We start from the raw sequence: 24,194 nt of genomic DNA on the forward strand, positions 1-24,194 counted from the left end.
TCCCAGCTCCTCCTCATATACACACACATATTATTTCTTTTGCCTTTAAAATTAGATGCTTCCCACTCACCACTTTATATCTGATTGGGGTTGTCCAAGTAGGGTTGCCAGCCCCCAGGTCCCAACATGAGGAGAGTCATCACAACCAAGCTTGTAGAAAGTAAATAACACTGTGACTGTATTGACTAAGAACTGATACTATAACTCTCTACAACAAGAAAGTACTACCTGCAAAGTACATAAAAATATGCAAAAATTTTACATATAATACCAATCATTTAAGAGAATCCAATTTTCAAAGTTTTCAATAGCAATTACACAGAAGAATCCAAAAAACAGGTACAAAATCCTTGTTTCTTCCAAAATAATCAATATTCCATTGGATAATGTATTCTTAAATAGTTCAATTTCATGATTTTCATTCCAAATAGCTTATAATCCCAAATTAGTTGTAACGACCATTGACTTGACTCTTCTTTCATCAGGCAAGGGATTACTAAAGCAATTAAACTATACATTCATTCCAGGTTGAACTGGGATCAAATGTACTTTACAGAAGGCAACTTATGCAAAATTGATTTGAAACAAGATTCAAATACTGCTGCAGTGTTTCTACAAGCCCCCAGGTCGATTGGGGAGGCATGGTGGCTCAGTGGTAGAGCATCTGCTTGGGTAAGCAGAAGGTCCCAGGTTCAATCCCTGGCATCTCCACTAAAATAGGGTCCAGGCAAATAAGCGTGAAAAAGCTCAGCTTGAGACCATGGAGAGCCGCTGCCACTCTGAGTAGACAATAGTGACTTTGATGGACCGAGGGTCTGATTCAGTAGAAGGCAGCTTCATATGTTCATATATGTCCCAGCAGGGGACCAGCTAGCTGGCGGGGGGGAAACCCTCCCCAATACAGGGATGTTGCTGCTTAACATCCTCAACATGACAGCATCACCCTTTCAGGAACATTGCTTGTGGTGCTCTGGTTTTGGGGCAAACTCTATGGCTGAACCCCAGTTTAACCATAGAGTCGGCCCAAGAACCTGCAAGGGGACCTGCCAACCCTATGCCCAGGCCATGGTAGGCTCCTTAACAGTTCTTTCCTAGCACACAAATTAGCTGTTCCTGTTCCAAGATTTGTGAAGTCTACTTTTCTACATTTTTTTATTTAAATCATTTATACCTCACTTTTCTCTCCAGTGGGGAAAGTGGCTTACATTGTTCTCGTCTTCATTTTACCCTCACCACAACCCTTTGAGCAAGGTTAGCCTACAAGAGTATGACCTGTCCAAGAACACCCAGAAGATTTCATGGTGTGAGTGAAGAGTTGAACCTGAGTCTCCCAAATACTATTCCACCACTCTTAATCATTATTCACTACACAATACTGGCACAAGCTCTGTCTTAGGTAGCTGATTATTAAAATACATAAATCAAAATTCCAGTTCCCTCCCACCCACCCAAAGGGCGCCCAATTTCTCCTTGGACCAGTCATGATCTTTCAGAACAAGGTTATCATGCCTCTTATAAAGACAAAAGGATGGGGACCATATACACCCCCATGACCTCATGACCTCTTGGAAGACGGGGAAAAAATAACTGTTCAGAGCCTTGTGCATCTCTAAGGTGGCCAGGCCTCCTGTTAGAATGGGAGACTTCCTGCCCTGGCCAATTTTTTTTTGTGGGGGGGATCCCAGTGTTACAGTGAACCCACTTAAGGCACAAATGTAGAAATGACATCACCACCATGAGGCAGTGTCCTACGGTTCACCAAAAAATCAAAAAGATGCAAAGCTACTTTCATTATCTCTGCTCCCCAACATCTCTGGCCAGCACTCAGTTGGCGGCCCTACAACTCGTTACCCATTGAAGACTGTGGTAGATTCTGTGACCTGTCCCTGGAAGCTACTTCTGGATGAATAAGTTTCTCAGACATTATACTCTTCATGCATGTAGAACAAACACACAATGGCAATTATTTATAATAATTATTCTGACAGGGGCTGGTTAGAGGGACTGTATCACTCCTGTGATGAAAAATCTGCACTGGCCACCCATCTGTTTCTAGGTACAAATCAAAGTGCTAGTTCTTACCTTTAAGACTGTAATCAGCTTGAGACCAGGGTACCTGAAGAACCATCTCGTCCTATACTATCTCACCTGCAGGTTAAGATCTGCCTCTCAAGCCCTGATCTCTGTGACCTTACCCTTCAGAGATGAGGTATGTGACAACTTAGAGACAGGGCATTTTTTGTCATGATACTTTGCCTTTGAGTGCCCTCCCTTTGAGGCTTGCCTGGTGCCTACAGTACTTTCTTTAAAAAGGTAAAGCACCAGTCATTTCTGACTCTGGGGTGACATCACATCATGATGTTTTAATGGCAGACTTTTTACACAGTGGTTTGCCATTGCCTTCCCCAGTCATCTACACTTTAGTCCCAGCAAGCTGGGTACTCATTTTATCAGGGGGTTTTTTGTAGACAAAGCCTATTTGCATATTAGGCCACACACCCTGAAGCCAAGCTAGCCAGCCCAGAACTGCATTCCTGTGCATTCCTGTTCAAAAAAGGCCCTGCCTTTAGGTACCAGGCTAAACACATCTTTTTACCTAGGCTTTTAATTAGGAACTGTATTTTATAAGCTTTCGAATCTTATCAGATTTTTAATGCTCTGCTGTGTTTTATAGACAGTTTTTATGCTGCATATGTCTTGTTTTTATACTATAGTTTTTAATTGTAAGCCACCTTGAACATGAGACTGAAGAGGCAAAATAAAAATATCATACATAAATATTAGAAAATAAGTTTATTTATGACATTAACTGTCTGTTCCTGTCTAAAGGTCTTGAAAAATGCTAGTCAGCCAATACATATAATATGCCCAGTATTTCCCAAAACAAATGTAGCTGAATTACTTGGAAAATATTCTAAGGTATAATGCATTTCTTTTTTTAATGATGTATGCAACTTTGAACTGAGTTTGTGGAATTTCAGTAGTTTTGTAATTTTAAACACAAATGTTATTTCCAAGCTTAGAAAATTCTTAAGGTAATAAAAAAATAACAAAAAGGATTGCGCCAGCCTGTATTTCGTTCTCTAAAATGTTTAGCAAGAAGTCTGAAATAAATTATTTAAACTTGTGGAAGGTAGGATAGGATGGGTTTTCATCAAATATTCTGTAAAAGCTTGTAGTGATTCTTACAGTTTGACATGGGTTAAAGAAGGTGAGGGCTTTTTGCCGAAGTGAAAAATCCTCTGGGTTCATTCAGTATTCATATCCTATTTCCAATATACAGGTTACATACAAAGTGATATACTCTCTTTAATCTTTTACATAATATAAGACTTTCTTTTTGAGGTATCAAGGGGTATAATAGGTATGATCTCCAACAGAAGTGAATTTACAGAGTTTCACTGTAAAGTAACTTTTCAAAAAGGACTGAATCCTCAATGGGATGTGAATTGTTAAGTACTGATATTCCATTTGGCACCATCTTTCTTGCTAATATATTCCCATGGAACTTGGTAAATTAGAGAACTGGACAGGAGCTTATTTAGTAAATATCTACAGACAGGTTTCCACATATTCTAGAGAGTTGTAGCACAAAGCATAATAGTATTTAAACTTGCTCCATAGCGACTCTCATTTTCTCTCCTCACACTTACAACATGCTTGCTAAATAAAAATTGGTTGGTCTTAAAGGTAAAACTTGACTCCTGCTTTGTTTAATTGCAAATTGTAATTGCTTCTGCTTACAAGCACAAAGACCAGGTAAAAGCAGGGATCATTTTGTAGAAAAATAGGTGGTGGAGCTCATCCAGGGATTGTTATGCAGCTGCAATACTATTCAATGGATAAGGATGTGGAACTCTCAGAAGGAAGAGGTGGAGCTCAGAAAGGTTCGGGAGCTGTGCTCCTGTGAGCTCCCACTGAATCTGAGGCCTGGGTAAAAGAAATGTTATTGTAACAAGAGTATGGATTTTATCTCAAGTACTTTGATGTTGATCACATTTGCGCAAAATACACCTTGTAAGCCAACCCATAGGAATCCTACAAAGAACAGAAACAGAGCCACACACTACAAAAACACAGACCTACCGCTGAAAATGACAGTCCATGCCAAGTTCTCCTTATCCCACTCCATAATATTATCTTCAATTCACCTCATATCCCTATCATCATGATCGCTCTGAAGACTGTTGTGAAAATATTCAGTATGATGGTGTCAAAACAAAAGATCAGTTGGCTGCTGGACAAAATGGACCAAAACTCTGATATAAAGTTAATTTCATGTGTCCAACTATTTCTATACTGGGTTCAGTGCGTCCAGGCTGCAATCACATTATTAGCTCATTCTTTGACAGTATGACTGGACATAAAAACCTGTATCAGTCACAGAATCAGAAGGTAATGTGAATGAGGTTTCTTTCTTCTCACAAAAGTGTTCTCAGTTAATTACCAACAGAAGGGAAACATGTGGCAAGCACTCTAACCCTACAGCATACATAGCAATACAGTTCATTGAGTCCTGGTTTCTAAAAGAACACTGCTACTACCAAGAGTTGTAAAACAAATTAAATGCTACAGCTGAATATTTTGCTAGGAATTTACAATCAAAATCCAATTCCTCCAGCTGCAGTCCACCTCTTTATAGTCAGTGACCCAGAGTTTCACAAATTTTGTTTTGAGTGTTGAAGCCTTAGACTACAGTTGCCAGAACAAATGAATTCTTTAATGGTGAGGAAGTACAAGGTACTACATGCCCAGAGGGGGAAAGGAAAGATTTGTGGCAAGAATCATCAATCCCAAAATAAGTAACATTCTGACTGTACTGCACACGCTTATTTAGAGTGAAGTCCTGCTAAGTTCAATGGAGCTCTATTGATCTCAGTGGTCTACTAAGCTCAATGATGTTCTACTGATCTCAATGGCCTTGTTCTCCTATCTATTAGCTAGCTATTAATAACATTGCATGGAATAAGGCACAACTATTTGTGTACTGAGAAGAATGCTTGGCTATTCATCTGGAAGGAGAATAAGATGGTGTTTCTGACACACCCACAAGTGGGACACATTGTCTCACTATCCCTCAAGGGCTACAGTTGGAAATTGAAAGGGTTCAAGCTAATCTCTGCTGTGGGAAGTATAAGCATTCTGTAAGCTTTATCCGTAGTACCCTGTGACCTAGGCTAGTTCTTCCGCTTCACTTGCTCACCTGTTAGTCACTTCCAGTGGCCCTCCTCCACCTATAGCTAGGAATGGCATAAGAGACATCTTAGATAACTCACTGAAAATGTCAAGACAGTGTGCAACTGCAATAAAAAAGGCCAATGCTATGTTGGGGATTTTTAGGAAGGGAACTGAAAACAAATCAGCCAGTATCATAATGCCTCTGTATAAATTGATGGTGCGGCCTCATTTGGAGTACTGTGTACAATTCTGGTCACCACACTTAAAAAAACATATTATAGCATTGGAAAAAGTCCAGAAAAGGACAACTAGAATGATTAAATGGTTGGAATAGTTTCCCTATGAAGAAAGGTTAAAGCACTTGGGACTCTTTAGCCTGGAAAAACATCAGCTGAGAGGTAACATGATAGAGGTTTACAAGGTTACGTATGCGATAGAGAAGGTAGGGAAAGAAGTACTTTTCTCCCTTTCTCACAATACAAGAACTCATGGACACTCAATGAAATTGCTGAGCAGTCAGGTTAGAATGGCTAAAAGGAAGTACTTCTTCATCCAAACAGTAATTAACACATGACATTCACTTGCCACAGGCGGTGGTGGCAGCTACAAGCATAGATGGCTTTCAAGAGGAGATTGGATAAACATATGAAACAGAGGCCCATCAGTGGCTATTAGTCACAGGGTATAGATGGAACTCTCTGTCTGAGGCAGTGATGCTCTGTATTCTTGGTGCTTGGGAGGGCAATAGTGGGAGGGCTTCTAGTGTCCTGGCCCCACTAATGGACAGCCTGATGGCAACTGGGGGTTTTTTTCCACCGTGTGACAGAGTGTTGAACTGGATGGGCCATTGGCCTGATCCAACATGGCTTCTCTTATGTTCTTAGAAGCCTTTCCCCCACAAGCTAAAGGTAGACGAGGCTGATGAAGCCTTTTGCTTTGCACAGATGAGTAAGAAGAGAAGGTGCTTTCACTGCAAAGCACAAGGTTATCAGTATCCTTCTCTAAGACATGCAAGGGAGCTGAAGAGAGCAGTTTGAGTATTTTCACTGTATCCAGGATACAACCTTCCTCATAGAGGAAGTGAAAGGGTCACATTTTTGCTGCACTTTCTTTCCACTATTCCCAGCTGGAGGCATCTAGCCTTGGTCATGTACACACAATTTATAGGTAGGCTTCAAGGCCCCATGGCAAAGAGTGGTAAAGCAGCAATACTGCAAAACTGAGGTCTGAACTCTCTGCTCACAACCTGAGTTAGATTCTGGCAGAAGCTGGATTCAGGTAGTCAGCCCAAGGTTGACTCAGCCTTCCATCCTTTCGAGATTGGTAAAATGAGTACCCAGCATGCTGGGGGGAAAGCGTAAAAGACTGGAGAAGACAATGGCAAACCACCCCGTAAAAAGTCTGCCATAAAAGCAACATCACCCCAGAGTCGGAAACGACTGGTGCTTGCACAGGGAACCTTTCCTTTTCCTTCAAAGCCACATTACAATATAGATTGTGGGAGTGAACTAATTCTAAACTTGAAAAGTTCTGCTGCAGATTACAACTAAACCCCATTTCAAATCTTCAGAAATAATTTCTAGTCAGGAGTATGATGCACCCCAGAGTAAACACTTTATCATTACTCAGCACTGCTCCTGCTGCCATGGGTTGCACAAGACTACTTAGCTACCTGCTAGTATGTTTATTCAACTAAGCATGGAATGCGGCTCCCAACCAGAGGCAGGCTGCACAGCCTTGTCTCCAGAGGCTGTTTTGCCCCTTCGTAAGGAGGAGGAGCAGGCAGGGCATTATGGGAGGTGAGGGTGGAGCAGGCATGCCTTCTGCCTCCCAGTCTTCGCCTCGTGCTTGGGGAGCGAGAGCTTGGATGAGCTCCTTCTGTCCTGCCCGGCATGAGGCCTTTTCGTGCCATGGCAGCGATTCCTCGGCTGAGCTTCAGAGGAGGGGCCTGTAGCTTAGTGATGGCAGTTTCCTGGTGGCCACAGCCACTTTTCGGTGTTAAGGGACAGAGAGCACCCGGTTTTCAGCTGCGTGGAGGCGGCGGGAGCACTTTTTGGCATGGCGGTTTGCTGCTGGCTGGGTCTTTTAGCTCAGCCAATGTTTTTTCTCTGCCTTTTCCCAGGGGTTTTTCCCCCTGTGTAGCTGGAAATATTGGGTCTAGCTTTGGGGCCCTCTTAGGTCCCCCCAACCTATTGTTGGGGTGGTCTGCACTGTTTCTGGGAGGGGCAGTGGCCATTTTCCCTGTTTATTACTTCCCTGTTGCTGGGCGAGGCGGTGGCCATTTTTGCTGCTTATTACTTCCCTGTTGCTGGGCAGGGCGGTGGCCATTTTCTCTGCTTATTACTTCCCTGTTGCTAGACAGGGCAGCAACCATTTTTTTGTTTGTCTCTGCTTAGAGCCACCCTCCCCCTCCATTTTTTGCAGGCTAGATATTGGGTTTGCTAGCCATGTCTAAGGGGCAAAGAAAATCAAAGGGCAAGAGCCCAGCACCAAAATCCCAGCCTCGCCGGCCAGTTTCTTATAAGCTTCTGGCACCTCAGCCTATGTCATCTGAGGACAATGACTCCTTTGAGCAGTCTGTATTAGCTAGGTTGGCTGCTTTGGAGGGTTCTAGTGGCAAGCCCCATATCACAAAGGTTGGGGGTAAGAAGGGCATTTCATCCAAAGCTGTCAAGGCTGATAGGAAACGGTTGCAAGAAGAGATTCTTAACCGCTTGTATTCTCTTGAGAGCAGGTTCAGCCCTGTTGAGATGGATGGAGCATCACCTCTCCCGTGGAAGTTCCTGATGTGGACGCCCGGCAAGGTGTGCAGTTTGGTAGGGGTGAGTCTGTACACCGCACTAATGTAGCTTGGCCCTGGGGGCCGTGGGGGCAGTCAGATACATTTGGGCCTGTGGCCAATAGCCAGTCTGCAGTGTTTACTAATCCTCAGCCTTGGTCTTGGGGTTTTAATTCAGCTAGTGTCTTGGGTTGGCCTGCCTGGCCAGTTTCCTGGACTGTCCTCGGCCCCTTACTCTTTGGTTCCTGCTACAGCCTTACCTTTTGGTGATCTGGTTCTTCCCTTAGGGGATCACTTGTTGCCAGCCACCAAGGATAAAATATTAAAGTGTGAATTTGTGGACCTTTTTTCTCTGCTCTATGGGGAGCTTGAGAAAAAAAGATAAGGAGGACCTTGATGATAGGGAAAAGGAGAAAATCAAACAGCATAAAGTTGATAGGACTTGGGCAAATTGGGTGCCCGTTTTCATTATTTATGCCGGAATAATTTCCAGGTCTCATCCATGGAGGGTCACTTCCCTTTTCCAGTATTTTGATATCATATGCAAGAACTACACCAGCTTTAGTTGCCCTGCCTGGCTTCAGTACGACGAGGAATTCAGGATGAGGGCCACCTTGAACCCATCCCTTCAATGGGATCAAATTCAGCCACAGTTGTGGCTGCAGGTTATGTCTCCAGAGAGACCTAATCTCGGAGATAGGTCAGACAGCGGCCATGTTGTGCAGCACACATCCGCTGCTTCCGGCTCCCGCAGTAATGCGGGGCAGGCGTGTCAACCCTGCTTGCTCTGCTGGGAGTTTGCATCACAGGGGGTGTGTGGAAGGAAAAACTGCCCATTTAAGCACAAGTGCCCTCTGTGCGGAGGGTCTCACTCCTTTACGAATTGTTCCCGGGGTAAACCCAGGAGGGGGCTGCGCAGGCAGGGCTCAGGTGGGACAAATAAGCCTTTTGGAAAAGGGCCCCAGCCCAATAAGGGTGACAGTGCTTGAGGCCTGGCTCCGTAATTATCCTAAGGTTGAGGATAGAGTTTACTTGTTCAACGATTTTAAGTTCGGTTTCAGAATTCCTTGTCAGGGACCCAGAAGGCCAATAACCTGAAGTCAGTTACAGGTATGGAGCATATAGTTCAACAAAAAATAGGGAAAGAATTGGCTGAGGGCAGGGTGATTGGTCTGTTTCCTGCACCTCCTGTGAGGTCTCTCCTTTGGGCATTGTGCCTACCCAGCAACTGACATTCTTAGGTGTTGAACTAGATTCCTTGCAGCAAACCTCTCGCCTCCGGGGGGGGGGGGGATTTGAGGCTCCAGGGGCTGGTTGCCCAGGTTTTGTTGTGGCAGAAAGCAACCTTGAAGGAGTTGCAGCAGTTAGTGGGACACCTAAACTTTGCTTGTAAGGTGGTCACTCCTGGTCATCCTTTCTTGAGGCGACTGTGTGATGCAATGGCTGGTCTACGTCAGCCACATCACCGAATTAGGATTTCCAGCTGCATACGGGAGGACCTCTTCTTGTGGCAGAAGTTTTTGACCTCATTTAATGGTGTCTCCTTTTGGAGGGAGGATTTGAGGTTGGAAGCCAAGCTTCAAATTACATCCGATGCTGCAGGGTCCTTGGGATTTGGTGTCTATTTTCAAGGCCACTGGTGCGCGGAGGACTGGCCTATGGAATGGGTAAATGCCAGGTGGACCAGGGACTTGGCCTTCTTAAAGTTCTTCCCGATCTTGATGGCCATTTGGTTGTGGGGAAATGAGTTGGCGGACCATACAGTCCACTTTTGGTGTGACAATTTAGCTGTGGTGCATGTCATCAATTCCCTTACTTCTAAACCACCCAGGGTTATGAGGTTAGTTCAGGCTTTCACACTGCAATGCCTGCGGCGAAATATTTTAATTTTTTGCCAGGCATGTGCCTGGGGTGGATAATGGGATGGCTGATGCTCTCTCTCACAAACAGATGCAGAGGTTTAGTCAACTCGCCCCAGACGCAGATCTTCTTCCTACAAGGATGCCCCTGGAGATTTGGACGATTGGCAGGTCGAGGCTGGCAGAGCAATAAGTATCGCTATTGCTCCTAGCACTATAAAATCATACACAAGGGCAGTGAGCCAGTTTGAGAACTTTAGGAGCACCGTAGGTTACAGCATGGAATGGCCTCTTCCAGTGGAGCATTTACTCCACTATTGCATATCATTGCAGCGCAGGGGCCTGGCAGTTCAATCCATTCGGGGCTGGCCAGTTATCAGCTTTGGCTTTTGCCAGTACAGCCATGGGGTTACAGAAACTAACTAGTGATTTCCGCATTCGGAAGATGCTCCAATGGTGGGCCAGATAGGCTGGGGTTAGGTCGGATGCAAGGCAGCCGATTTCACCCATAATTCTTAGGGGTTTACAGTCAGTCTGGGGCCAGGTATGTTGGTTGGAGTATGAAACACTTCTCTTTCATGCTGCCTCCCTGGTGGCATTTTTGGGGCTCTTCAGGTGAGTGAGCTGGTAACTCAGTCCAGAGGGGATGTTTCTGGAAGGGCTTTATTGGTCCAAGATATTCGTATTGCTGATGGAGCAGCATATACCACAGTGTGTCATTCTAAGACTGACCAGTTGCAGCGGGGGAAACACTATTAGTTTGTGTGCCCGTTCAAAGGGGGAACTGTGTCCTGTAGCAGCTTTAATGTGCTATCTAGCTGCCCGTGGTTGTAGGGCTGGCTGTTGTTCTGGCATTCATTTGTGTATTGACAAAATACCACCTCACTCCTTATTTTTAACATAAAGTATTCAACATCATTTGTTTAATGAGGGAGAAATTGCTGCCAAACAGGTCTGTTGGTGTCCTTTGCAATTACAGTGTTTAATTTCTCTGGTGAATTTTCTCCAAAAAATCTTGGGGATTATGCAAATGAATCAATAAACATACCAATTGGTTTCCAAACAAGTAACAATATAAGCCAGGGACATCCTAATCATAGTACTTCAGCCCATTTCTAATTGAATCTATTTCTAATTGAAACACAGATACCTATATAATATATTTTACCAGATTAAGTACCATAAAGACATCTTACAGTGCTTAGGGCACATATTAGAAATGCAGTCTACAAGTACAAAATGTTTCAGAAAATGTAAGGTCATCAAATATGACCGGTTGTAGTAAGATGTTATATGCAGAGGATTGTTTACAACTGGTATAAATACACATTAGTTACCAATTAACAAACTCCCTTGAGGCCTGCTCTCCTCTATCCAAAGAAAACTTGTTTTGCTATCTCTGCTTTTTAAAAATTCCATCACCTGGGTGTCAGTTTCATAATTAATCATTTTTCTCCTACCTCTTTTGAAGAATGTCCATGGCATAATCAGTTCATATATAAAGGTTTGCTTCTCTGTTTTTATAAATCAAACAAATCCAAGTGAAACACTTGTAGATCACAGATCAAATACTTCAGGAAGAGTTTTCATACCTCCTAATATCATCTCTAAAATGGTTTTCAATCAACACAGATAATCAGGTTTGGCTACTTTTATTTTGCTTATTTGAAAAACCAGGGATGACAGTAAGTCAGTACAGGCCAGTATGAAGTTCCAGAAGGAAAGAAGCTTTAGTGTTGCCTCCTATCATCTGTGTTGAGCACCCTGAGAAAGACAGTCTAGTAAGAAATTTTCACCTCTGTTTCACATGTATCCATCCTGCCTTTCTTCTTAATAAAATCAGTCCTCAGAATATCTCACAATGTGACCAGTAAAATAATAAAAACATTTTAAAAACAACAACAACCTTGAACAGGCCCAGGCAAGCCTGATCTCATCAGATCCTGGAAGCTAAGCAGGGTCAACCCTGGCAAGTATTTGGATGGGACACCTCCAGAAAATACTAGGGTTGGGAGGCAATGGCAGGCTATCAAAGCCCCAATAGGAGTTGCCAAACACAAAAATGCAAAATACAAATGGAAAAAACCCACACAAAATAAAATAACAATTAAAAAAGAATTAAAAAACAGCAACAACCGTAACATTAGCTGCAACTACTAAGCAAATACTGAACTAAATCTAAGCAAGTGGAACCAAAAAGACGTCATTAATAAAAATAATCACCAATAAGAAGCATCCAAACCAGGAACTGAAACAACTCCAAAAAGACATCAGAAAACAGCACAGTAAAATAATAAGGCACAATCACAAAACTATCAGCTACATTATTCAACACATCTAATGATGTGCATGCATTGTGAAGGACACCTAAAGTTATACTTCAGATGGTGCTATATCCCATTCTTACACAAGGAATATGTCAACGATAAGATCATATTATGGGTTTGCAAACTGGTTGGAATATAGCCTGATTTTGTCAGATCTTAGACGCTAAGCGAAATCAGTTCCTGGATGGGAGACTACCAGGAAGGCTTTTCAGAGGAAGGCAGTGGCAACCCAGATCTGCTTCTCACTTGCCTTGAAAGGCCCTTGCTGGAGTTTTCATAAGTCAACTATTAACTTGACGGTACATACATACATAGAGAACAATTTTACTTGTAACCCACAAAGACAAAAGCAACCTTCCAGACAGGTCTAATGGCCCACCCATGGTCTTATGCCATCATCAGGCAGGCTGGGAAATTTGTTGAATTCCAATGGGCTACTAAAAGTGATGGATAGTTTACATTCAGAATGGTGAGTGATGGATTGTACATGCAGTGATGGCTCAAGCCTGTTAGCCACTTCGGTGCAGCATGCTCTGCATGGATTCAAGTTGCATCCCTCCTCTCTTGCTGCAGTTGCATTAGCAAAATCCAAGGAAGGTTTGCAGAGGAAGCCCCTTGGATCCTAGAAGGCAGTCCAACCAGTGGCAGGCAATGGCAGGCAGAAGTCACATCTTCCTTGTCACTCTGGTAGCCTAAGCAGTCCCTTAGGCAGTGAAAACACTCATGTGTGCAGGTCTGAACTGGATCTAGGATTCCCAAATCCCCAATCCAGGTGGGAGATCCCCTGATTTTCAGGGCTTTTGTCTGCTACCAGCTGCTTGCCAGAGGGGGAAGCCCCACCCCAAACAGCAGTATTGGTGCATGATGTCTCTCATGCGATGACTCCTGGACTGCCACCCAAATCCCCCTGCTGGCACAAAAATCATGCCTGGCAACCCTAACTGAAGCAGCCAGAAGCAAACCTAGCACTGTAACCTAGTACAATGAAATATCTAGGCACTTTATTTATTTTATCATAACTATATCCCGCCCTCCCCTAACGGACTCAGGGCAGCTAACAACAATTAAAATCGGCTTTCCCCACCAGTCCCATCCAGTGTCATATTCTGAAGTCTGAAGAAATCTCACCAGCTATTAGAAAGGGTGTCAGAAGGCAAAGATGGAATGCATAGGCTCTCATGCTAAATCTAACTATTCTGGGTTACTATACCACACTGGCATATGAATGCATGTTTCATTTCCTTTTTCTAACCTGATGCATCCCACCATAGTCAGCAGTCTACCAACTACAGGAAACAAGTTTTCGAATTCTCTCTATGCCTCTTCTAGGCAGCTCAGAGCAGTTTTTGCGATTTTCTCAGTGTTCCAAAGTCATGGGTGACATGAAGGTCTGCTCTGGTTGCCAAGGTGGGATGTTATTTTAAGAGGATAGACATATGAAATCTGTCTTTCCTGATAAGTCTACCTGATGCCTACAAGACATATAGCTTAGTTGGAACTCTTTAGTGCCGTGAGTAGTAAAACTAAGCAGTCACTTCCATTTTGGTCTCTTTGATATGCCCTATACAAATGACTTTGACACTGCACATTTTGAGCCTTTCTTAGTGATCATATCAAAGCAGAGAAGAAATGCATCGACCTAAAGAAGCCTTTAGTTTTGCTGTTTACTCAGGCTTTTCTCTATAACAAAACATGTGTCTAAAGGATATCATGCTTACACTCACATTTAACTCATGAGATTGCCTATATTTATTGGTAGCTTGGTTAGATTAGCATGGGGGAAGCAGAATTTTGGCTGGATTAAACATGGATATCCCAGGCCTTCAGAGCTATTTTTCCTCATCAGCTGCATTCAGAGTTTTTTGCCAGCCAGCAACTGGCAACCAGAGGAGGGGCTCTATCAGCATAATGGTGTTACCTCACTTCTGGGTGAAAACTCAGAAGTGACATCATGCCTCTCTTTAAGCCACTGGAAATGTTATGTTGTAACCTAGAGAGGCTTTACCATAGTGATTCCTAAAGAGGCTCACTTCCCTGTTTTTCCCCTTAATTTTTTCTCCACTGGGTGATACACTAGTGACAGGCAGCAAAGGTTGCCAGGGAGATGTTGATTAGCAAGCAAAACTGTATGTTTGTTGTTATCCCTTAGTTTCAGCCCCTATAATGATCAAGAAAGCTGCTATTTAGTTACAATCGCTTTGCATAGAGACTACATGTGGCAGAAAGACCACATTGGGTTGGGAAAAGTTTCCAGGAGAATTTCAGCACTCTCCTTTAACTAAAGACACATGTCTTCCTCTGTAAATTCATTCTAAACTCACTGAAATCACTGGTCTAAGATGGGTACCACTTTGCATAGGATGGCAAGGCACTGTTAGTAACTTCAGACCCATCACATGCATACACCCACTCTTGCTCTCTGCCTAGCTTATCAAACTAGGGGTGTGCATTTGATTCGGCCGAACCGAATCAACCACCGAATCACCCCTGGTTCGGCTGTATACGGAACCGCATACAGCCAAATCCAATTGGGGCCCATTATGTGGGAGCCGAGTATGGCTCCCCGTATACTTCCGTATAGATATTCGGAAGTATACGGAAGTCAATGGAAAAGGCGGGAAAGGGGCTTCTGCAGCCTCAGGGAAGCTGCTTGCCTACTTTCCCGCCTTTGGTAGCCTTTTCCCGCCTCTCCCATAGCCTCCCTGGGATCAGGGAGGGGGGGAGGGGGAAGAGAAGCCCCAGCAGCTAATCCAAAGCATACATTTGCAAAATGAATTGCATATGCATGCTTTGCAGGGCTGCTGTGTAGCTGATCCCCCTGTGTAGCTGATTTAAGGAGTCTGCCTGGCTGGACTCCTCCATTGCTGCTGTGTTGGTGTGTGTTGGTGTGAGAGTGTGTGCTGTGCTGGCCCTTGGCCTCAGCTGCTGCTGCTCTCTCTCAGCCTTACCAGACTTGCCTGGAGTAGAGAAGACGTCTAAGGTAAGACAGTCTTGGGGTTCTTGTTTTTATTTTAGTTGGTAAAAGGACTTTTTAAGACTCAGAGTCCCTTTACTTATCCAGATTTGGGTGGTGGGTAGCTTATTTGGGGTTAGGGGGTTCTGCTGGGGGAGGGGGCCTGGGGTGGGGTTTTTTTGCCAATTTGCCCATATCTGACTTTAGTGAGAGGACTTTTAAAAGTGCAGTGTCCTTTTACTTTTCCTGATTTGGGTGGCTTGGATTTCTTGGGGTTAGGGTGAAGGGTTTTTTTGGGGGGTAGGGGTTGGTAAAGTTCCTGTATTGTTAAAAATTAAGTTTTTTACTGTTTTAAAAGGATTCTGTGTTTGATTTGTTGCTGCTGTGTTGTGCTGCTGTTGTTCCTTTTCTCTCCTGGTTCTGGTTCTTGTGGGGGGGGGGGTGCTGTTTGGCCTAATTTTCATTGTTTAAAAGGCCACTTTTTTAACAGTTGAGTTTGTGTTGGCCTTCTGTTTGGATCTATTCTCTATTGCTGAAGGTTTTGCATCCTCCTGTCCTGTTGTCCCCCTTTTCCTGGTTCTGTTTTTAGGGGGGGGGGGGGGTGTTGTCGACTGATTTGGCCTGAGGTTTCTTAATGGTGAAAAGGCCACTTTTTTAACAGTTGAGTTGCTTGGTCTTTTTTGATTGTGCTGGGGTTTTTTTTTTTGGGGGGGGGGGTTAGGTTAAAAGTTAAGTTTCTTTCTGTCATGTTTTGGTTTTTTTAAATTACCTCTGGTTGGTGTGGGGGTTGGTGAGGGTGTGTGTGTGTGTAGTGCATTTGGGTCCTATAGAGATTCTCTGGTTTGAAGTTAGGTTTGGCTTTGGGTGCCCCAGGAATTGGACCCCCTGGTCCAATTTTTTTTTTTTTTGGCCTTGTGGGTTTTGTGTGGGACAGTGCCCTTAAGCTGCACAGCAGTTTGGGGGGCTCTCCTCAAAACCTCCTGCTCCCCAGAGCCACTTTTCCCATGACAATTACAGTGAGGAAGTGGCTCTAATTGTTTTTTTCTCACCATTGGGAGCAGTGTTCCTTTTGGGGTGCCCACAGATGGGTGCAGTCTTTTTGGGCCAGGGGGGTTTCATGCTGGGGAGTTCCCTGAAGCTGCCCTGCAGTTTTCGGGCCACTCCCTCAAACTCCCCTCTGGCCAGAGCCACTTTCCCCACAGCAATTATAGTGGAAGAAGTGGCTAATTGGGCTTTCCCCTTCATTGTTGGCAATGGGCCTTTTGGGGAGCCCAAAGACAGGGACCCCCTGGCCCAATCTTTTTGGGACTTGGGGGTTTTGTAGGGGAGAGTCCCCTGCGGGTTCCCTGCAGTTTTGGGGGCTCTCCCTCAAACCCCCTGCCCCCCAGTAGCCTCTAATTATGCCCTATGTTGCAATTGATTTCAATGGTCCATAGGGTATAATGGTGGAATAGGGGCACCCTCTTTGGGTGTCCCTGGAATGGGACCCCCTGGCTCAATCTTTTTGGGACTTCGCGGGTTCGTAGGGAAGAGTCCCCTGCAGGTCCCCTGCAAATTTGGGGGCTCTCCCTCAAACCCCCTCCCCTCCAGGTGGCTTCAAATATACCCTATTTGCCATTGATTTCAATGGCCCATAGGGTATAATGGGGCCATATAATCGGAAATTTGGGGGCTCTCCCTCAAACCCCCTCCCCTCCAGGCGGCTTCAAATATACCCTATTTGCCATTGATTTCAATGGCCCATAGGGTATAATGGGGCCGTATAATCGGAAATAGCCGTGCATCTACCGTATATGCGGCTATTCCGACTACAGAATTCAGAAATATACGGGATTCCGTATTTTTTTCCCTCATATACTTCCGAATCCGTGTACTACCGAATTTTTTTTTTTTTTTGGCACATCCCTATATCAAACATTACTTTAGAAACAGACTGGGGGGAGACTCACTCTGTGCTAATTGCAGAAAGGGTGGAATAAAATGTGACAAACAGAAAGACAGACAGAAGAATGGAGCACTGTGAATTACGGAATGAGTCAAAAAGTACTGTGATACATCTCTGATGGGCGATTCCTGAATATAAGATGTCATATTATGCCACAGTCAACAAGTGATGAATGTGTATGGCCTAGGATTATGAGAATGGGGTTCTGAATGCAGGGCTCCATTTTTAAAAATCTGCATAGCAATGAATAATACATGGCATTCTTTTTCTTTGAATGTAATTGAAGTTGTTTTTTCATTAAGTTGCTGACTGTAAGAACAGCACTCTGACATCTGGGAATCTGTTTACCAGTATGCAAAAAACACTGAAGCAGCGGACTGCATGCATTTGAGTTGTCTAGTACTGCAGCACTGTGCCAGTAGAGCCCTCAAATCAGACTGCAACTAATTGGTTAAGTCTTTGATTTGTCATGTTGGAGTCTGGGCTCTGTTCCCAACAAATACCTATGGGATGGCTCTCTCTGTGTGAGAGGAAGGCAGTTCCAATTGCATATGATCATTCATTCACACATATTTTCCACCTCTCATACACAGGTAGAGAATAATGAAAAATGCTTCTGACTTTTCCCTTTTTTATTTTCATTCCTACAATGACTCTTTGCAATGGCTGAAGCATTTGCTCAATCTAAGTACAGAAAAAACCAACCCAAGTTTGGAAAGACATTGTGTAGGGTAGCATAGGCAAAGCTATTCAAGGTTGCTTTTCAATCAGATACATGGACGTTTTCTGATTTCAGTATTTCACTGAGAGTGCAGCAATGTGAGGTGTACTCAAGGACTCCTTGCACTCCCAGGCTCTCTCCCCCAGAAGCCATTTCTGACACCAAGAAAGTTTATTCCTAGGGGTGTGGGATCCTCATGGAATAACAGCCTTATAGGTCAGGAAACTGAAGTGGGGATGGGGAAGGAGGCCCTAATGTCTTTAATTAGTGTTCCCTTCTCCAACCTGCCTCTAGCCCCACACGCTCCCCTAATGGGCCCACAAGCCCAAGAATAAATTTTCATAGTGTCAAAAATGGCTGCTGGGGTGGGAAGAACAAAGAACACTTTAGAATCCAACCCAGTATACAGCATCACTACCTAACTACATATTTCCAAACCCTCTGTGTAACAGTCCATTAAATACTGTATTTCTAATATACAACCACAACAAAGACAAACTGAGCTTACCAAGATCCAAGTGAATGCCTGGAACAAATGAATTGAGAAAGAACATGAGAATGACAAATCCCAAAACAGTCAGGCATTTGATGAGAAGCATCTTGTCTGTTATTCTGTGCTGTTGAGGAGAACAAATATATGGCTCATGTTAACAGAAGAAAATATATTGTATATCAATTATATTTTTATCTTGCCTTCTTTTAGGGAGCCCAAGATGATGTATGGGACTGGAAGGATCCAAGTTCAAATTCTTACCCTGCCATGAAGTATATTGACTGACCTTGTGCCAATCACTTTTTCTCAGTATAACATATATAAGGGATTTCTGAAGGAGGGGGGTGTACAATGCCCTGAGTTCCACAAAAAAAAAATGATTTAAAAAAACATCTTATGATGGGCATATGCCTGATTCCATTTGTTAATTCCCAGCTGCCTCTTCATTTACTGAATATTAAGTAGAAACAACAAACGGCAGTCATGCAAGGACTTGAGGGGCATCTCATTTTCCCCTCCCCTCCTATTTTTTTCTTTCCCTTTCAGGAAAGTCCCAATAGCCTGTTCCCCTTTCCTGCTCTCCTTCCCACCCAACAGCCAACCTACCTTTATCTACTGCCATCCAGCTTTCTCTCCACTCCACCCTGCCAGCCTCTCCCAGAGAAAACTATGACCCAGTCATTCAATTTCAGCTGCCAGGCTTGGCCCAGATGTGCAGTGGGGAACCTGTAAAGTCTTGTGGAGAGCACCTCATTTCCCTCCTGTATCCTCCATGCTCCTCCATGCATTGCCCTCCTCTTGACAAACTTCTTATCATCACCTTTCCCTGCTTCCTTGTCTCCTTCCTACCACCAGCAAATCTATCTTTTACCTGCCACCCCATCTTCAGCTATATTTATTATTTCATTTATATCCCACCTTCCTCCACAATCATTACACAAAACAGCTTCCATCTGTCTTGCCTATTTTATCCTCTCAACAACCCCAGAAGATAAATTAGACTGAGAATGTGTAACTGGCCCAAGGTCAACCAGTGATGGTAGAGAGATTTCAAACTTGGGTCTCCCAGACCCTTTTGTAGGGTAGTTGCTGTTCAACAGTAGCAGACAGCTGGTCCTGGGTGAGTCATGCAAGTCAGGTGGTAGCAAATCACTTAGGGCGTTTTCGCACTCACCTTCAGCCGGCGCGACCCCCCTCTTCACCGCGCAGGATCTGCGCGGATTTCGCACTAAAAGCCGCGGAGCAGCCTTTTGCACCGGAAACTCCCGGCGCAAAAGCCGCTCAAATGGAAACCGCCAAAAAGCAGTTTCTGTTTGAGCGGCTTTTGCGCCAGGAGTTTCCGGCGCAAAAGGCTGCTCCGCGGCGTTTAGTGCGAAATCCGCGCAGATCCTGCGCAGTGAAGAGGGGGGTCGCGCTGGCTGAAGGTGAGTGCGAAAACGCTCCTAGTGATTGCCAGTGAGCCTGGCCCCCTAGTACTGACCCTAAAAGGACCAAACAGGCCTGAAACGGGCTTCCTCCTGCCTTTCAAAATGGAAGATTATGCTTAAATCATGAATTCGAGTAACATTCAACCTAAACTACTAGAACAGTTCTGATTGTAAGAACTGTGCAGCACTTTGTGACAGAAACGTAGCGTGAAGAATAATCAATTAGAGTGGGCTGCTTCTCAGAAATGTGAAAAGAATTCATTTACCTTTTTTTGAAGCTCCTGGATGTTTGTTTCCCAGTTTTTATCTTCTTGTGATATTTGTCTGAAAGAAAAGTCCACATATGCACAAATAAAAAGACAGCTCTGTCAAAGTTGTCATGGAACAATAATGCTAGAGATGTCTGCATTCCTTTTGTTTCATTCTCTTAGGGCTTGTGTTCCACTACAACTGTATTCCATCAAGAAAGACGAATTTCAGGATGGTGATAACAGACTTCCCACAAGAAAAAAAAGATACTGATATGACCTTAATATATAAAATTATATAAAATTTCCTTGAATATATGATATATAAAATTAAATAAATGGCTTCCCTGAGAGAAAATGTATTTATTTGTTTATATTTTATTAGATTTATGTCCTGTCCACCCTGTAATGGGCTCAGGGGCAGCTAACAACCAATAAAAACACAACATCAGATCATAAAACTTAAAACAATCGACAAAATACTATACAATAAATAATCAATTAAAATTACAAAGTCAGTAAACAATAGCATCGTCAGTACTATCCGAGATCTTGTCAGATATGGCACTCATGATGTTAATACAGTAATGTTGGCCGAGATTGACTGTTCTTTTTGTTTTGTTCTTATTTCTTTTGTTGTTGCCTCTCTGAAGAGATATACTCCCTAAGATGTCTTGCATTTAGCCCACTGAAAATTCTGTTAGCCTGTTTCTCTCACCATCTGTTCCAACTGTTTTCTTCTCTCTTTGTCATACAAACATGCATACACACAAAACATGTTTCCTCACCTAAGCTGAAGGGTGACACCTGCTTAAGGTTCTGATGAGTATTTCATTTAAGAAAACTATCTGTTAATAATTAATTCTTATTGAAGTAAAATCCACAGCTATTAAAGAACATTAAGCAAGGCTCTCAAGACTTACTTGGAGGGTGTCTTGAAGCATGGGACAGGGAGTGGGACATGAGGAGCTGGAGATACCTCTCCTGTCTTCCTCATAACAATAGATGGCACTGCAAACTTGGAGCAGGGTTAGTCAGGTGGACTAGAAGAACAAGGTTCCCCCTCTAGTTTACCTGGTCCCCTTTTAGCCCTCCCCACCGTGGGGCCCACAGTCATTTCTCTCAGCTTCCCCATCCTTCCTTCTAAATTTGTGGACGTTGCAGGGCATTTTTGCTGATTATACAGTTTTTATGTTCTCATCACAACTCTGTAGTAGACTTTTTGGATATGGGGCCAGCTTCATTGTGGGGGGGGGGGAATACTGTCTGCATGCCCATCTCCCTCCACCTGGGGATCCTGGGGATGGTGCCATTAGGGGGCATGCTGAGTTCAGGGTTTTTCTCCTGCTTCACTCCCTGATAGCAGGGGAACCACACAGTGGCTTGTATCCATGTGGAATATCAAGACCAGACATTCACCTAGCAGCTAGGCTGGGGGAGGGGAGGGTTTGCTATCAAACAGCAGGTGGGTTGCCTGATGCATGATTTGTCCTTCATGACTTGCCAATGCTCCAGTGGCTTTAATCAATAAAGCTGTGGCCATTGTTTACTCTAGCACTGTGTCAATGTTACGTTGTTCTCCCCTTGCTACCTCTTGCCTCTGGATCCACAATATTCTTTTATCAAAGACCTGGACATCCAGCAGGTAAGAGTATTTCATTAAAGAAAATCATCTCTTAATCATTCCCAGTGAAGTAAAATCTACAGCCATTAAAGAACATTAGTATTCTTATGTCAATGGCCCAGATATCCAACCAGTGACATCTGAGACAAAAATCACACTGTTAAAAAGTGATCCATTAACAGTAATCAGGTGGCAGACAATATCATTACAAAAAAGGAAGCTCAGTTCTCCCCATTTCTCCAACTGAGAATTTCCAGAGATGGTGTTGGGTGTTTGATTCAGAGGACTGTTAAAACAGAACACAGTGCTAATTTTGGTAATAGTTCCCAAGAAGCAAAAACATGCCCAGGAGGCATCATAACCAGCTGGCCTAAAGCTAGCATTAATTTTCATTAATCCAAAACGCACTCACATAAGCAACACGCAGGTAGAATATATGTTGTGAGGATAAAATGGAGAACAGACATTTGGCTGAAAATTGAAATATTCAGGAAAATATCTCTTAACCATTAGATCACTTGAAACCATAACATAACAACTGGAACACTCTTCTTAACCAAGTAGGCAGCATTCTCACATTCTGACATGTTACTGTTTTTATGGTTTCCCCTCGGTAATGCAACCCAGATCAAAGGTTTTCTGAATTTGTTAATTTTACTATTCTGCTATTGGATTTTAACTTTGTACCACTATTCCAAACCCCACCAGCTATATGTGGCTCTGCTTACTGTACCTCATTCCACGTCTGAAGAAGTGTGCATGCACACGAAAGCTTATGTTCTGAATAAAACTAAGTTGGTCTTAAAGGTGCCATCAACTCCTATTTTGTTCTACTCTTCTTATCCAGTTTGCAAAAGGGGGGAGGGGACTCTCAGGAATTCAAAAGACCACAAACCAGAAAATATGGACTGGTTGTTAATTGACAGTTATTGAAGGGGGACCCCTGAATAATTAATAAATACCCCTATAATAAAGAATAAAAGCATGCTTATGCCTTTAAAAAGAGGATGTCTGATGCAACCCTTCATTAGAAGCACAGACAGCCCCAAGAGGGTGTGAATTCAAGATTTCATATTAGATAAAGAGACAGTGACTTCATTGAGGCTCTGGATATGTATTAGATAACAAAGGGGTCTCAGAGAAGCTTCTTGCTGGAGCTGATAACGCATGGAGACAGGAGGTATGGAAAAGTATTAGAAAGAGTTACAAGGGAGTGGAGAATGTTGAATCAGATAAGCCTGGGGGGGCTGCCTGCTTGTTTTGGATGTGGATAAAACTGGCTGCATGTGGGATAATTGTAATTTAGTCATTTTGGGGGCTTATGGCCGGCTAAGTTCTTCTTTGGTACCAAAGTAAATCTCGTTTCATACCAGTAATGTGTGCGGACCTCGTTATTTCTCTGCTTCATTATCAAAATGCATTTTCTTTTTGCTCACTTGCAGAAATTATTTAGAATTCCAGACTAAGAATAACATGAGTCAGAACATGGAGATAGGAAGGAGTTTGCTGGGTGGGAAAAGGATTGCAGCTGGCTTCCACCTGGGATCCAATAAGAAGGAAAGATTGAAAGGAGCCCCCAAACTGAACTATCAGTAGAAAGCATTTGATATAATACTATCATTAAGATGTTCAGCGCCGAAATACAAGCAACAGAAAGCAGCAGAGGCTATGGACAAAGGCAGAACCAGGCTAGTAATTAGCCATAGACGAATAACACATTCTTTTAACTCCAGGTTGCTAGGCACAATACCTTTTTAAACTATCCTGAAAACTTCAACAGAGGGGAGGCACCTCAGGAATATGGCAATTGCCACCACCGCCACCACCACCCCGCCCCGGGTAGCTACATGGATCAGCAGGAAAGGATTCGGAAACTTTAACTGCATATATTACGCAATGGCCTCTGTTCAATACTTCCACCTTCTTTTAATCATGTATATACCCCAATCTGTGGATACCAAAATCTGTGGATCAGGGCCATTTATGCAGAAGTAAAACTTTTCAGCAAACCTGGGGGACACCCCAGGCTTGCAAAAAACTCTTTAAATAGGGGCAAGATAAAACAAACGAACACTGTGCCCAAAGCAAACCATAATAAAAGGGGAAAGGTAGAGATCAGCTCTAGGCTTTACTGCTTTTCCCTTGCTCTCCATCCATAAGGCTCTTACAGTGCTGCCTCCTTCCTCCAGTCACAGAATCTGGGAACAATTTAAAGAAAGAATCTCCATCTCTCGTCCTTCCCTCCTATCTGACTGAATTAGCAGCAACAGTAAGACACTAGAGCCAGGAAAAACCCTTTCTAAAACCTGTATACAGTTATGTCAAAATTAATTAAGCAGGACTCTAAAACATAACAATGCAAAAGTAGCACAGAAAAGAGGAACACCCCGCCCCAAAATTATAGTACTAACTAACCACAACAGAACATAATAACATTTTATTATGGGTCCTCATTTGTGTATTTTAATAGAAAAGTCAGTCAGATCTGAGGATACTTAAATCTGGTGTTGTAGCTGTGAATAAAGCAGATAGATAAAGCAGATCTTCCTATAAACCTGAGAAACACTGCAGGTTTGCAGAAAAATCTGAACTCTACCTCCCCCCCCCCCTCAAAAAAACCCCCACTGGGGGTTAAAAAAA

At 43.4% G+C, this 24,194-nt stretch overlaps 1 protein-coding gene across 2 annotated transcripts in view; it reads right to left on the reverse strand.

The window, feature by feature from the left end:
• Positions 1-24,194, reverse strand: part of OCA2 (OCA2 melanosomal transmembrane protein) — a 289,009-nt gene that overhangs the window by 104,129 nt on the left and 160,686 nt on the right. For both annotated transcript variants that reach the window (XM_060233870.1, XM_060233871.1), the window contains 2 exons: positions 19,949-20,006; positions 18,271-18,379 (listed from right to left, as the gene is read on the reverse strand). In XM_060233870.1, the coding sequence (XP_060089853.1) occupies positions 18,271-18,379; positions 19,949-20,006 (167 nt within the window). The remainder of the gene's footprint in view (positions 1-18,270; positions 18,380-19,948; positions 20,007-24,194) is intronic.

The sequence above is a fragment of the Heteronotia binoei genome, chromosome 3 (genome assembly GCF_032191835.1).
Source record: "Heteronotia binoei isolate CCM8104 ecotype False Entrance Well chromosome 3, APGP_CSIRO_Hbin_v1, whole genome shotgun sequence".
In the NCBI taxonomy this organism is placed as follows: domain Eukaryota; kingdom Metazoa; phylum Chordata; class Lepidosauria; order Squamata; family Gekkonidae; genus Heteronotia; species Heteronotia binoei.